This window comes from Palaemon carinicauda, chromosome 17 (assembly GCF_036898095.1).
Source record: "Palaemon carinicauda isolate YSFRI2023 chromosome 17, ASM3689809v2, whole genome shotgun sequence".
In the NCBI taxonomy this organism is placed as follows: domain Eukaryota; kingdom Metazoa; phylum Arthropoda; class Malacostraca; order Decapoda; family Palaemonidae; genus Palaemon; species Palaemon carinicauda.
In genome coordinates, this window is record NC_090741.1 from 931,708 (window position 1) to 949,207 (window position 17,500).

A 17,500-nucleotide genomic window follows, 5' to 3' on the forward strand; every position below is an offset into this window, starting at 1 on the left:
GATACAGTCAATGAGCATCATTTTGCATCTAATGACCAGACTATCAGCTGTTATTCAAGAGAGTTCGTGAAGGAGATTGGCTAAAAAGCAAAGAAACTTGTTGAGCCTGAATTTATATCTTACTTTCACGTTGGGAGAGGATCAGTTACAATAGATGGTTAGTGACATATGGTATTGATGAAGGACGTATTCGTTAGGTGATTCCTCAAAGTTTAAGAAAGAGAGCAGACAGTTGTTTACATTCAGGTCACCAAGGTTTGGATTCTATGTTACGTAGGGCTCGTCAGTCTGTTTACTGGCCTAGAATAGATGAAGATTTTAAATTCCAAAGATCCAAGTGTATAACATATAGTATACACTCTCCCTCACAACAGCAAGAACCCCTTGCATCCTCAGACCTACTGGCTGATTTTTTCGATGTAGACAATAGGCTCTATTAAGAGTATGGAAATAGATTGACTGGCTGGCCTGAGATTTCTTACTTTGCTAATGGAGTAATGTCGTCTAAAATAATTCCTGTTATGAAAAAAAAGTTTTGTCAATGCGCTACATCTGAGGAAATTTCCACAGATGGTAGAACGAATTTGGTGAGAGCAGAAATGAGAGACATTTACAGAAAATGGGGTGTAAAACTTTGTATCTCGTCTTCCCCCTACCCACCGTCTAATGGACGGGAAAGAAGCAGCTGTGCATTCTGCCAAACGTATGTTAAGAGACAATGTGAGAGAAAATGGGAGTAATATGACACCGATTCGGCTACCAAATCGGTAATGCAATATCGCTACACGCCTCTTATGGATGTTGAGAAGTCATCTTTAGGTGGGCAATTGCGAGACATAATTTCTATATCAAAGGAATATGATCTTCAAGATAGCCATTTGGAAAGCATGTTGAAAGAAACAGCAAAGGCTATGGTGAAATCTGATGAAAGTGATAGAAAATCTTATAATTCAAATGCTAAACAATTACCATATCTGAAAGTTAGAAATCAGGTCCTTATCGAAGATACTGGATCCAAGAAATAGGATAGATCGGGCGTTGTGAGGGAGAGATATCCATATCGGCAGTATGGGGTTAAAGTGGATGGACGTGGTGGAATCCTTAGGAGAAATATACGTCATTTGACTCATTTGAAATATGCACCACCGTTAGGGCAACCTCCAGGCCCAGAGGGGAGAGTCGCGGCCCCCGCATTAACACCTAACTCTGACCACACGTCCTCGCCTTTGCATAGGCGGTGCTCAAATGCTTCCTGGTGCCCTGCATGGTTGATTGATTAATATAAGTTATGTATTACTTGACACAAGATTTTTTTCATGTTTTGCATATCGCTACTACAGTTGAACAAAAATCACTTATTTAATTCTCCAGCAACTGTGCTTGTATATATATATATATATATATATATATATATATATATACATATATATATACATACATATATATATATATATATATATATATATATATATATATATATATATATATATATATATATAATATATATTTATATATATATATATATATATATATATATATGTACATATATATATACATATATTCATATATGTATATTTATATACAGTATATATTCACACACACACACACACACATATATATATATATATATATATATATATATATATATATATATATATATATATATATATATATATATATATATATATATATATATATGTGTGTGTGTGTGTGTATTTATATACTTATATAGATATATATGTATGGATATATATATATATATATATATATATATATATAGATATATATATATATATATATATATATATATATATATATATATATATACCTGCTAAGTTACAACCCTAGTTGGAAAAACTGGATGCAATAAGGCCAATGGCTCTAACTAGGACAATGACCCAGTGAGGATAGGAAAAAGGGAAAATAAAATATGTTAAGAGGAGTAACAACCATACAATAAATATCTCATACATAAACTGTAAAAAAACTTTAACAAAACAAGAGAAAGAGAAATTATATGAAATAGTATGCTCGAGTGTACCCTCAAACAAGAGAACTAAACCAAGAACAGTGGAAGACCATGGTACGGAAGCTATGGCACTAACCAAGACTAGAGAATAATGGTTTGATTTTGGAGTGTCCTTCTCCTAGAATACCTGCTTACCATAGCTAAAGAGTCTTTTCTACCCTTACCAATGGGAAAGTAGCTACTAAACAATTACAGTACAGTAGTTAACCTTGAGTGAAGAAGAATTGTTTGGTAATCTGTGTTGTTAGGTGTATGCGGACAGAAGAGAATATGTAAAGAATAGGCCAGAATATCAAATGTGTGTGTAGGAAAACGGAAAATGAACTGTAACCAGAGATAACGATCCAATGTAGTACTTTCTGGTCAGTCATAAGAACCCATAACTTTCTAGTGGTAGTATTTCAACGGGTGGCTGGTACCATGACAAACCTACTGCCTCTTATATATAAAAAACTAATTTTGGTTTTATATAAGATTTTTGTTAGTTTATTGACTATATATTATGTTTGCCGGTTTTCCTTCATTTATTAGTGCCTTGTCATTCAGGCAAGCACTACTCAATGTATCACTCCTCCACGTTGCAGTGGTGCTGAACAACCATAAAATCAGTTGGTCTGTTTGTAGCCACCCAATAGCTGTACCACCATTATTCACAATGAAGCACCAAGATGAAATAATTAGTATTTATCTCTTGCACTATATATATATATATATATATATATATATATATATATATATATATATATATATATATATATATATATATATATATATATATATATATATATATATATATATAGTACTGTTATACAGCAGAAGATAATGACGAAGTATAGTGTGTAGTGGTCCCGCAATTAGGTCAGTCTCCCTACACGATAGTATTGAATCCAAGAAAAAGATTCACCATACTTGAAAACTAACTTAGAAGTAATGATAACTAATATATATATATATATATATATATATATATATATATATATATATATATATATATATATATAATCATTACTTCATTTACATAAGTAGTGAAGACTGAGCAGACTGTCCCTGATGTGTCATAGTTATGTAAGATTTATATAAAATCTCAAGCAGACTATAATGGAATTTTTACTGATCTTTAGAGCTTGAATTGGTCACAGTTTTGTGATAGTGTTGATCCAGTTTTTGTTTAATTTTCCTGTGAACGAGAATATGGTGAACATAATTTGTAGGCGTATCGATTCTCGGGCACTGAGCTACTGTGATGATTGTAGATGTGCTTACTTGGAGAAGCAGGAGGCCTGTAATCTTTGGCAGGGTTATAGATTAGATTAGTCTTGGAATAACTGTGTTCAGCTGAAAGCTTTTGCTCATAAATTCTGATCTTCAAGTGAAAATAGATGCAATTTAACCACAAAATAACACTTTTTGGTGCAACTTAAGAGTATAACTGGTAGAGTACCGTTAAATCTACACTATTTACTGTAAATGTAACAGTTATTAGTATACTTAAATCAGATGGTTCTGTCTCTCATTGTCCTCAGGAAAAGGCAAAATATTTTGGCTGATGTGTCTGACAGAGAGCAGAGAAATGAGAAACTTCATCTTCCTCATGCGAGTTTCCCTGTGGCTAAAATAACTAGAATAGCTTTTTGGTCTTGTGAAATTAAAGCTCTCTTGATGAACCTTGATGCTTATGGAGTTGTAGATCCAAATGGAATTCGCCCTTTACTTTTTATAAAGACTGCATATTTCCTAGCTCCAAATATACTGTTATTTTCCACAAGATAACAGGAAGAGATTTTTTAGCACTTATTGGAGAATTAGTAATGTTATTCCATCATGTAAATGAATTTCTGGTAGTCTAGGTTCAGCCAACTACCATCTAATTTCCATAGTTTGCAATTTGGCTTTTGTAAAGGACTTGGAGCATGTCATGCTTGCTTACAATCTCGAATGGTGTATTTAAATCCCTTGGTTGTGGTCAAGAAATCAATTTCATTGGCCTATATTTTAGTGCTCCATTTGACAGTGTCAATCAGGAGGTTTTCAAACTCAAAGAGTTGGGAGTTGACAAATCTGTTCTTAACGTCATTATTTAATATTTCTGTAATATATCGCAAAAAGTTATTGATGGGCACTATAGTGAGTGAAAGAATGTGATATCTAGAGTTTTTTAGGTTAATGCTCTCAGCCCATTACATCTGGTTAGGCCTAGAAAACAAGATCGCTGTATATGCAGATGATCCTACTCTGCATCAATTCCGTCTCCTGAATGGGGATATAGGTTTGTTAGTGTATAGTGCAAAATATGGGACATGAAATCAAATCCTAATAGAACTCAAAGCATGATTGTAAGAAGGTCCAAGATAGTGGCTCCTTAACATCCACATCTCAGCATTGATAATATTTATTTACTTCTATATGACGCTTTATAAAAATTTTCTGATTTCAGGTAGCAAATTAATTTTTGAGAAATATATTCGGTCTGCTTCTTCGTCAGTTTCACAAAGAAAGGTTTATTGAGAAATTATTTCAAGATTTATAGTGATCAATTTAACCTGAATAAGTTTGTTTTTAATTCTTCCATACTCCCTTGTTTCGAGTATTGTTTTCCTCTCTGGTCTTTAGCTGCGGAATATAATTTTATTTTGGTTCCTATTCCTGATCTAGATATTAATCTCTGGCACCGTCGATCAATTAGTTTGTTATGCATGTTGAATGAGAATTTTCCTAATTCTGACCATCCTTTGCATTGAAATTTTCCCTGCTAGTACCATCCTGTTACTAATACTAAATATACAGTTAAATCTAATAGTCATGCCCTTTCCTATCAAAAGGCTCAACATGACAGAATTTTACATGCATTATTTCAGCTGTGACCAAGTTCTAGATTGGTCCCTCTAATGAGGTGATTGAATCGGTGGAACTTCATAAGTGGAAACTTGCAGCGAATGTTTTCATGTTGAACAGGCTGATATGAGTCACTTTTTTATAGTTTATATATGGGAGGTCTGTTTTAATGTTAATACTTTCATAAAATATTTCCTAATAATTTCTTATTACTTCTCTTGTAGTTTAATCCTTTCCCTATTCCTTTTCCTCACTGTACTATTTTCCTCGTTGGAGCCATTGTGCTTATAATTGTAGCCTCCTGCCTTTTCAGGTAGGGTTGTAGCTTAGCTAGTAATTATATATTATTGTCCCAATAAAAATATTTTTGACGCTTTAGTCCCACTTCACCAAAAACTCAATAGATTTTTTGCAAATACTTTTCGTGCTGACCTTGCTAACTCTATAACTTGAGGTCTCCTAATATCATTTATTTGTTCAATACTTTTGCCAATGTCTATGTTACTTGCATCCATATGGCTAAATATTTTCTATTGATTTTTGGAAAAAAATAAAACTATATTTAGAAAGAACTTTCTTTAGTTTCCATAAAGTGTCTAAATGCCTTGAAATCTGACAGAAATCTTTAACGAATCTTCGATTATAAAAATCTAGTACTAAAATGGAACTGACTTGTTTACAAGAGGTTGGTCGAGACTATTCTGTTAGTGCTTAGAGTTTTTGTGACATTGGGCGTACACAATTATTATTGATGATATGACATAGAAATTGTACTTCAACTGTACATAATTGACACTTCACTAGATTAACTTTTAAATCTTCCCATCTGAGTACTTCAAGTTCTTTAATTGAATTGCCAAAGGTTTCTACATAACATCTCCTTTTTATCATGAAGATAGATTAACAGTATTTCCGACCGTACCTAAAAATAAACTGATCATCAATCAAAAACTGAGCAGGTGTATTCTGTACCAACCGTGGGTCACACGATCGTACATAAATTATTTTGTATATATTATGCTTGTATCTGCGCTCTTCCCTCGCACTAAAAAGAACCAGAATTAACATGTCTGCGTGTTTCCTCTCTAACATTGTCTGTTTCTCGAACATGAAAATTCCTGTTGCCTTGAGGTTTTGTATATAAAGGAGAGTGTTCTTTAATAAAGTTACTCAGTTGATCGCATCCTGCCTTTGAGTCATAACCTTTCTCTCGGCCGTCACAGTTCTCTATAATAAAGATCAGTTTTTTAAATTTTCAGATCAAGAGTAATCTGATGATAGCATGATTCCAAATCAAGTATTGATAAAAAGGAATAGTTGCATAATTTACATATAATTTCTTCCTTAGATGACAATGGAAATTAATCATATTCCGTAACGATATTAGTCCTACCTTTTTTCCCTACTAGTTTTTGAGGTGGCCAGTGAAAATATAATATGAAAATTATACTTAATTCTGCATATTTAATAATTCTCAATCAAATGTTTTATGGGCAATAGGTAAATGATATGGATGAGTTATTACAAGGCTCTTATCTCTGGTGTCAATATGAAAAGGTAATGAGTCACACCAACCAGGTGGTTCTACTGGTAATACACGAAAAATCTTGATACTCTGAGATATTTGAAAAATATAAAAATTATATTTTATATTAATAAGGTTCAATGCAAGATCATGAATTGAGGTATTTGTCAGTATTGTTGCAAGTGGAAATATGTCAATATCATGTTCCATTAAAGCTAAAAAGGTATTCACTTCAAACCACATTAGTCCAATCTTATTATCATTAGGAATGACTTTGTCTTTTGCTTTGGTAACAAGAGTTATAACATGTGAAATATTTTAGAGTAATTTGAGTTCTGTATGTTTCCCCCTTTTCTTGGTCCGTTTAGTGATATATCTTCTTCATCCTGTATAAGACCAGTGACATGTTGATCCTCGATTTCCATTAGTCTTTGAGTTACCCATCTTTCTTTTTGAGGGTGGCTGATATGATCCATTTCCGTGCCACTTATTGTAGAAATTTTAACACTTCTATGGGAAATAATTTTTTTTTCACTCGAATTTTGAATCCATAATTTTCAGCCTTCTATAACATTACTTACAATACAAATTTTGTCAACCAGAGACGTAGAGTGAATCTGTAAAATAGTTTATTGTGATTACGAGGCTATTTTCTGGGAGATGACCAAAATAGATTAGATAAAATATTGCAAAGAGGGAGGATATATATTCGCATAGTCAAGTATCAAGTCTTATTATCTCAAGCAGCACAATGAGCAACAGACTACCACAATTTCAATTATATTTTTCCTTTTGCCTAGATACACTTGCAATTACATGGTACTTTGAAATGATTTAACAGTTAATTGAAGACACATGCATGGAGAATTATTATTACATACAATTATATGACTAAGTCACGATAGAACACAAATTCTATCAATTATGACATCCCAACAACTACTTGGGTTTCCGGGGCATTATCATTCTTTTCATTCATTCATAAATGAGTTTTCAGTTTATCTATATTCCTAATGGTAGAATTCGATATTAAATCCCATTGTGGTTTGATATATTTTGTTGATTGAAATAACGAGTGTCAGGGATATATACTGTATATATATATATATATATATATATGTATATATAGATACATACATACATACATATATATATATATATATATATATATATATATATATATATATATATATATATATCGAGGAGGACGATGTAAATCGTCTCTGTGGAGACCTAAAACCCGCAACTTTAAGCAACTTTATATATATATATATATATATATATATATATATATATATATATACAGTATGTGTGTGCGTATATATATATATATATATATATATATATATATATATATATATATATATATATATATATATATATATATATATATGTGTGTGTATATATGCGTATATTTATTGGAACTAATATTTTTAATTACCTTTAAGTGCCACATATAAACATAATCATGTCTCCCGTTTCTTTTAGGTCCTCTGACAGTAGTTCAAGCAGTGGAGTCTGGCCGAGTGCTTCTGCCTTGTGACGTCTCCGCACCAGACCCAACAGATGACACAATACTTATACTTTTCTATCAGGGACCAATTGGCACTCCCATTTACAGGTAGGAATATTACGAATGACAGGCGTTTTGGTCATGGTGTATTAGATAAAATTCCTACTGAGTGAAGCTTTTATTCTGTAGATGTATGTATGAAATAATAAAACAGGTTCCTTTTATATAAATTCAACCTTCTTGGTGCTATTATCTATGATTTATTTTTATGTTGTTATCTTCCGATGAAGGTATGGGGTAATATTTCTGCTACACTCACAATATTTGACGCCTACATGCTACTTAAATGAAGTTTTTTTTATCATGTATCATTTTGGTAAGGCGACATTGTTATATATTTCTAATTAGTCCAGGCTCTTAGGGAGACCATCGTTCAGATTTGTCTACAAGCATGAAATTTGGCACAGATATAGATGATGTCATATTGTATCAATTTCTCAAGGGCACCAAAGACAATATTCACTGGGGTCGAAATATTGGCAAAATTCATTATGGCCGCCATTCGATATTTCATTTTGACATAACTTTACAACCCATACAAAGTAAAAGCACTTTGTATAAGTTTTTGACCTCAAGGAATCTTAATCTGAGCTCAAATTTCACATAGCATATGTACTTTTGCCAACCTAAAGTTTGAAAATTAAATTTTTGAACTAAAATATGTATTTTAATACGGACATTTATTATATGTGCATTTAGTGGTTCAGTTTGTTTCTTAACATGTTCACTAATGAAGAAATTTTATGAGTGTGTTCTTAGTGAACTGTCACTGTAGAAGGTATTTGTCTAAGTATCATCATTATTGATACATCCGGCTTCAAATTTGCACAGCCCGGTGCACTGGACTCCAGGTCTGGTATATTTATAGTTTCCTGTACAAGCCCGTACGCAGCCACAGTGCAGAAGGATGGAACATGCTTTACCGGCAAGTGTTGTCCAGTGTAGTAACCAAATACCAGTGTTTTCTTTTTGCCAACCCCATGCGGTGAAGCTGGGAATAGTCTGATGAACTGCGGTTGCCTGTTTCTGGTAGAAACTTGCATGAAGAGGAGCCTGCTTCAGATGTTCAAACAAAGCTGCGTGTGTGGGTGGAATATTCTCCAAGGTTTTTCTACCACTCGTGAATAAACGATGTCTAGCTTCGTTGAACCTGGTCAGTACACACCCCTTGCTGTACATGATGACCACAAATCATTCCAGATTCTGCATTTGTAGAGAATCGAGGCTGAGGAGGTTTGGATTATTGGTCAATGCAATCAGTGTTTCTGTGAGTCGTGGAATGTTTTGCCAAAATGTCCTAGCAGTTTTTTTCCACATCCAAGGAACTGTGATGTCGTGTCACACCCTATTATTGCATGGAAAAGGGGCCACGCAAGAGATCTGGAAGGTCCAAGGTGAGCACAGATGTCATTGATGGGGATGTCACAGACTTTTTTACCACTCCCAAAACACACCCAGAGCTCCAAGACACCAAGGCTTTAGAAGTAGTGTATGGCAAGGACCACCACATCACTATCAACAGTACGAACAATAGCTATCTTGTGGCCCTGGAGTGCTGCATATACCAGATGAAGGAATATCCTCGTATCAGCCTTGGCATGATTACAGGGTTGGATTGCTGAGATATCGGCTTGTCTGTTGGATAGAACATTTCGCCTTTGGTACTGAGCAGGAGTTTCCCGCCCCAGTCATTCTTGACTATCTCCTCACAAAAGAAAATGAACAACTCCTTCTTGTTGTCATTGTTCTTAAGGAATCCACTGTTCGAATCATGTTTTGGGATTCATGTGCTGCCACTTCCAACCCTAGTTCGTGGACCTGTACCACAACGTTGATGTGTGAGGGACTTCAAACTCTCTTCTTGATAGGTGTCCCATATGACATCAATGTGGGAAACTGCTGGATTTATCTGTGATTTCAGGAACGGGATCATATGTTGTGTAGCATACTCGGCAAATGTTTTTGCTGATGTAGGTCGCACCATGTGAATAACTGCTGCCATGTCCAGCACAACAATCGTTGCATGCCTAGCTTGAGGTGACCGACCAGTTGGAGATTGGATGCATTCCAGAATATCAGATTTGCTGCCGGATCTAAGTGAGCCATGGTCAGCCAAACTTGGTGGTTCCCTTTGATTTTCAAAGAGAAAATACTCTTCCATATCAGCAGGTGGTCGTGATTGAAGTGACAAGAAGAGTTGTGTGATAAGAGTAATGTTTTTCTTCTGTGTACCATTGGCTTTGTTGCCTTTTTTGGATAAGTCAGATTGATTGGCAAAGGTCAGGATGTTGTTACGTCAGATAATGTTGGACACTGGCACAGTTGCCTTGTCGAGTGTTTGTGTTACCTGTAGTTCGTGAAGATCTTTGCCAATTTCATGGACTTGGCAGAGAGATGTTATGACTGCTTGATCCATGACTTCATGGGTGTCAAACGCAACAAATTCCGAACCAGCAACAAAAGGATTTCCTAGCTCTTCGATATTTTCAACAATTGACAGGACATCTTTTCAGTATTTTACTTGCAAGCTCTGTGCTTCTTCATGATGAGCAGTGCTTATGCTCGGAGTATCCAAAACCATCTCAAACTCTTCAACACACTGGGAACAATCTGGACCTGTCAGCATGTAAAGTATGAGCACTTCAGGATTTTCGTACAGCCGGGCAGCCCCACCATGAGCTTGAAGGCTCTTGTTCGACTGTTCATGAGACTGATCCTTCCCAATAAGGTTGAACTTATGCGTTGACCTATGAACGGCAAAATTCCTATTCAGAAATTCTGCATGTCTTAGCTAGCTGCACCATATCCCGAACATGTACTGGCAGCCATCTCGCATAGTTTGTGTGGCCCATCATGTGAAACCATGGGCAAAGCTCATCATATCCTTTGACATAGAAAAGAAAATCCCTTCATGCAGAGAATGGATAAAGCGGCACAAGAGCAGCTCAAGCTCCATGATGGTGGACTAATAATTGAACTGTGGGCTTTCTGTTCTTTTGAGTTCATCCCAATTTTCCTGTGACTGTGGTGCCTCGAGAACCTCGGAACAGTAGGCAGAAACTGTGTACCTTGCATAGTGAGGTGCATTGCATGCTTTATAATGGATGCAGAAGCTGCTTTTTCTGGAAAAAGGGGCAAAACCCCTATCACTGCTGGTGGTTTCAATGAGTCCTCACTCATGAGTCTAGAGTTTTACCCTCACCAGGTGATAACTTCGCCAGCGGAAATTGTGTCCTTTTCTAGCACCGTGGCAAAGTGTTTCATCCAAGCTTCATCCTTCCCCTTGGCTACGTCTATGAAGTTGTTAGTTGGTTCAAGTTGCCCATTGGTGTTTCTGGGTAGAAACAAAGGCTCGTTAGATAGCTCTACTGGCTGTACTGTTTGAAAGTTGGGGTACAGATGTATCAGAGAAGTCTAGCTCGATAGGGTCTTGCTGTTCACCCTGGTTTTCCCAAGATAGATGGTTGGTTGGACTCAAAGCGGTGCCGTGAAATTCATCCTGAGAAAAGTTTCCTTTCTATGACTATCCAAGTTGTCCATGTCATAGGTCACAAATACATTCCTTTGCATATTTATTGGCAACACAGCCCAATCCACAGCATGACGCTTGCATACTGCTCATGCGGCAGTTCGTTTTATCTCCATCACACGATCATAGGACACTGTCATTCTGACTTGGTGAACCTTTCCTATCTGCTTCTTCAATCGTGCTTCTCCATGAATGTTTAGGCCTTTGTACAGAACAAATGGGGTTTCGTGTTCTACTCTGTGTCGTATGGTGCTTGTCTTAGTGACATGGTGTGTATCATGGTAGGTGTTGTAAATGATAATCTGTGAAATGACGCATGCAATCCTTGTCCTGCCTTGTACATTTTTATCCATTTCAATATTTCTTTGATCTCGCAGGATGGATGGACCTTGAAGGATTACATTCATGAATCTCCGAAGCTCTGCTGGTAGAGGAGCAGTAAGGCAGTCTGACGAAAATAACCCATTGAATGATTTCTGCATCATAAGACAAAACTTACGTAAAATCACCGCGGCCCACATCAACAATAAAGCTGGTTAAGCAAGGTATCATGGGCTTTTGTAACTAAGTCAGCAACGTTGGTACAATTAGAAATGTATATTTCTTTCCCTTCTGCAAACTCGCCCCATTCAGGAAGATGATCCAGTAGATGATCTTTAAATTGTGTTGAATGTGGCTCCTTGGTGTGCAAACCTGGACTCCCTTGTACCTCCATCAGTGTCCGATACATGTGACGAAGAGAGGAGAGCTTAAACACTGAGTAAAAATCCTCAGCAATGGCTATTATTTGTGCCATGGCGATTGGGTCAAACTGAGGTGGAGCAGGGCCTGTGGAAGCTCAGCTTTGTGCAGCACGTCCAGAGTCTTGAAGACGCAAGTAACATTTAACAGGATAGTAAGTGTCCCCGGCATGGGCATCGGCAGCTTGTGCAACCAGTTTTCCAATCAAATGAAAATTATTATTCAACTTTGACCACCTTTTAAGGGTAGTATCAACATTATCACTTGCTACCTTGCGTAAATAGGTCTTGTCATCTCCATCGCAGATGACACAGAATATTTTACCTTTTCCTGTTTCATAAGAAGTCCCAGCTGATTGCAGTTTTTTGGGTGAAGTTTTTGCAGTGGTTTCCTGCTTTTCACGCAGTCTCTTCACACGAGAACTACTGCAGTAGCATCAGCAAGTCTTGTGGTATTTGCAATTATTCGATCGAAGCATGTTTGCTATTCCCCAACCATCGTCGAGTGGTTCCAACGACACTGCAATACCAGAAGGAACAGCAATGATTTCTTTGAAGCCATTTAGGTCTCTTTCGAGACTTAAAATTCCTTCCTCCTTCGCTGATTGTAAATGTTCATCTTTGTCAGATTGACAGCGACAACAAAGCTGCCAGTTGGTACGAGTCATTTTCACAAATCACACAATGACTCTTTCATCACCACCAACATGTCACACGACCCTGAGGAGAAAAATAAAAAGATTATTTAGGAGGGTAAACGAGATTGTCTTGAATCAGCTTTTAACAACAAAACAGTGTAAGATTCTATTCGGTAGGTATGAGAACAAAAGAAAAATAAAAATATTGGAAAGTAACCACAGTTGAACAGCAAAGTCTGACATGTCACCCTTCACATCTGTCTTTTAAAGAAAATTTGCAAATATACTCAGCATATGGGATATGCTATGAAGAATTTGAACTAAGATTTAGATTCCTTGAGGTCGAAAACCCCTACAAAGTGCTTTCACGTGATGATGTATGACCTTTAGTCGTGAAGTTATCGTAAAATGGAAAGCTAAGTTGTGGCCATATTGGATTTTGCCAATATTGGGGGCCCAGTGATCATCAACTTTGGAGCCCTCACCAAATAAGCTCAGTATGTCCTAAATTATATCTGTGGCAAATTTCATACTTGTAGATTAATTTGCACAATGTCGCCCTAATATTTCGCTACGCCCCTGGAGAAATTTTTATGGATGAAAGGGAGGCGAGAGTTCCCTCTTCTTCCAATACTTGATAAATTATTCTAAAAAGACGTTTACATCATGGTTTTAACCATTATATATATATATATATATATATATATATATATATATATATATATACTGTATATATACATATATATATATATATATATATATATATACATATAGGGACTTTCTGCTTGCAAGAGTCATTAGTCACACGGACCCAATATCAAGGAGAAGGAAAAATAAAAATATAAAAGTTTATTCTGTGATCGTTAATGATAATCCTCATTATATGTAACAATAGTTTTTATACTTTTTTCAACAATAAAAAAACATAAATCGTATTTGGAATTCAAGTTATATAAGGACGTACTCTCAAAATATGATAAGTTTCATGTCACCTACTAATTTTTAAATGTAATATACGTTTATAAACCGTTCCTAATGTCATTCAAACAATAATGTCCTTGACTTCCACTGTAAATAACTAATTACGGAATCAGTCTTCTCCGCTTATACCATTAGTGTTGTTGCAGGAACAGTGGGGAATCAGTTGTTTTGGAGGAGTGGGAAGTGGGAAAAAACTAGTTATATACTTTGGAAAAGAATGTTGAACGTACTTGATCCCAATTTATCTTAAATCATCCTAAATAACCAACAGTGTTAATATATATATATATATATATATATATATATATATGCACACACACATACACATATATATATATATATATATATATATATATATATATATATATATACATGTCCCAAAATATATATATATTATATCTTTGAATATCCAATAAACTTTTTTATTTTATTTCAAATTTGATTTTTGAGTAAGAATGGTGGATACTGGGCTTACCTTCGAGCAAAAAAAAAATTGTTCTGAAAACATTCTTGAAATGTGAAAATAAAGCTGAAGTGCAATGACGATTTACGAGTGAGTACCACAGAGATGCCTAACATGCGTCACCATTTCATGAATCGTAGATAACTTTGAGAATCATGGGACCATCCATTGCATGAGAAAAGGACATTCGGGACGAAAAGGAACATCGACAAGCCCAACTAAAAAGCAAGATGTTATTGATAATGTTCAGAATTCCCGACAAAATCTGTTCGTCAACTGTCACTTGAAACAGGTATCCCAAAATCTAGCGTAAATTGCATTTCGAAACGGGCACAATGGAAAGATTTTATTCTAGTGCTAATTCATGCTCTAAACGAAGATGTCCCTGATCGAAGGATTGAATTCTGCGAGTTGTACATTGCACGATGTGCAGACAATAACACGTTTTCACTGAAAATTATCTGGAGTGATGAAGCCACATTTAGATTAAATGGCTCGATATATCGCCATAACTGGAGTTACTGGGCACAAGAAAATCCTCATCTTACAGTGGAACGTCACATAAATTTGCCTGGAGTCACTGTCTGGTGTGGACTTTCAGCTAGGGGACTTATAGGACGGTTCTTTTTAGAAGGCATAGTGATTGGGTTGAATTTGCTATGCCATGCTTCCAATAACAATTTGGAGATGCCGAGTTCTACTTCCAACAAGATGGTGCACCCTACACTTTCATCATGATGGGAAAGGATATCAAGATGAAAACCTTCAAACCAGAAGGATTGGAAGAAGAGGGGTCGTTGAATTTCCTACTAAGTCGCCAGATTTGGCACCCATGGACTTTTCTTTTATGGGGATTTTAAAAGGACAAGGTGTAGAGCAGAAAATCTAAAACAATTGACGAACTTAGAGAGGTAATTGAAGAAGAATGTGCTCAGATACCGAGAGAAATGCTACTAACAGTTTGTAGTTCCATATTTTCACGATCCGAAAAGTCTATTGAGCAGAACGGCAACCAGTTTGAACACTTTATGTGAGCTGATTTTTTTTTTCAGCATTCTCAAATTGCCCCATCTATCATTATTTTTTCACTGTGAACTCTCAGAATCTTTAAATGTGCATTGTTTCTCTCCTGTGAATCTGCTTGCCACATTACCATCAATAAATTGAACAAGTTGTAACAATTCAAAAAGTGTATACATTATTTTGGGACACCCTGTGTATAAATATATATATATATATATATATATACATATACATATATATATATATACATATACATATACATATATATATATATATATATATGTGTGTATATATAACGTACACAAACACACACACACACACACATATATATATATATATATAGTATATAAATACACACACATATACATATATATATATATATATATATACATGTGTGTATGTATGTATATATATGTATACATACATATATATAGTATATAAATATACATATATATATATATGTATATATATGTGTGTGTGTATGTGTCTGTATGTATGTATGTATGTATATATATATATATATATATATATATATATATATATGAATGCATATATATATATATATTTATATGTATATATACACATATGTATAAATATATATGTATGTATGTATGTATATATACTTATATATATATATATATATATATATACATATATATATGTATATATATATATATATATATATTTATATATATATATTTTGGGGGATGGGGGAACCCCTAGGAATTAAACTCTCTTAGGGCTGTTCTGAGTATGTTGAATAAGGAGCCGTGGACCAAACGACTGAGGTGCTGGCAGTATATTCAGCAATAGGTTAGGACAGGCCTAGCAAGCCACTAATTGAATCTTTAACGCTAGAGAAACTCAAGGATCAGTTGTCAGATGTAAAAATAGGCGACGAAACTGAGAACGTCTTAGGAAAAAAGCTAAAGATAAACAGAATTTTAAATGTGGTACCCTAAATATTGGCACGTACAGTAGTAAGGAAGATGAAATATTAGATATGGAGAAGGAGAGAAAACTTGATTTATTAGGAATGGCTGAAACCAGGCATAGAGGTGAAAGCGCAGACAGGATCTAGGAGATGGATATGTACTGATTTATCGTGGAGTAGATGCAGGAATCAGAAAGCATGGTGTTGCTATGATCGTAGGACCCAGACTTGCCCCCTATATACTAAAAGTACAATTGATCAGCGAAAGACTTATTAGTTGCACATTTAGAATAAAGAACACAAATTATAATGTCTTTCAGATTTATGCACCACAGCAAGGCCATACACAAGAGGAAATAGATACTTTTATGGAACTTTTAGAATTACATTTGGAGGGACAGCCAGCAGGCATCAACCAACTACTAGGAGATTTTAATGCACGGGTTGGCTGTGAGAGAAGAGGGATAGGGAGTGTAATAGGCCCATTTGGAGAGGAAACAAGAAACGTTGAAGGAGAAAACCTAATAGATTTTTGCATAAGAAATCACCTAAAGATCATGAATGGATTCTTTAAACTCCAGGACTCACACAAATACACTAGATATAGATGGAATCAAACCACAGGGCAGTTTGATCAAAAATCAGTAATTGATTATGTCGTTATATCAGATAAGAGGCTTGTAGAAAATGTTAAAGTATTGCCAGGAGTCTCCCTTGATTCAGATCATAGACTAGTCATAGGAAATATTTACATTCCTCCCATAAGAACAGAGAAAACAGAGAAGAGAAAAATGATAAAAACAGAATCCTTGAAAGACCCAGATATCAAAATGAGATTTCAAAACAAGTTTACAGAGAGGTTGCAACATCTGGAGCAGCGGGATTGGAAGAGACTAAAGGAGATTGCCTTGGATGTAGGGGAGAAGGAACTTGGCTGTAGGTTTGTTGGAGGTACTAGGAAAAGGCGTACAATTTGGTGGAATGACGAAGTAAAAGGTGCAATAAAGATGAAGAACAAAATGCACAGGAAATAGATGGAAGAAAGGAACCAACAGACTAGAGAAGAATATGTATCTTCTAGTAATCAATCAGAAGAGATTAAGAGAAGATCACGGATAAATGCATGGATTAAACTAGGAGGCGAATTGAGGGATGATCTCAAGAAAAATAAGATCTTTGCAGTTGCAAAATCATACAGGAAAGATAATAGAAAACAATATAATATAAAGGATG

The 17,500-nt window shown here is 35.2% G+C and overlaps 1 protein-coding gene across 4 annotated transcripts in view; it reads left to right on the top strand.

The window, feature by feature from the left end:
- The window catches only part of LOC137656631 (neural cell adhesion molecule 2-like), a 404,981-nt gene that overhangs the window by 126,993 nt on the left and 260,488 nt on the right, over positions 1-17,500 (top strand). For all 4 annotated transcript variants that reach the window (XR_011046975.1, XM_068390799.1, XM_068390798.1 and 1 more), the window contains exon 2: positions 7,875-8,007. Coding sequence is in view for 3 of the 4 variants with exons in the window: in XM_068390799.1 (XP_068246900.1) it covers positions 7,875-8,007 (133 nt within the window). In the remaining variant the exon portion in view is untranslated. The remainder of the gene's footprint in view (positions 1-7,874; positions 8,008-17,500) is intronic.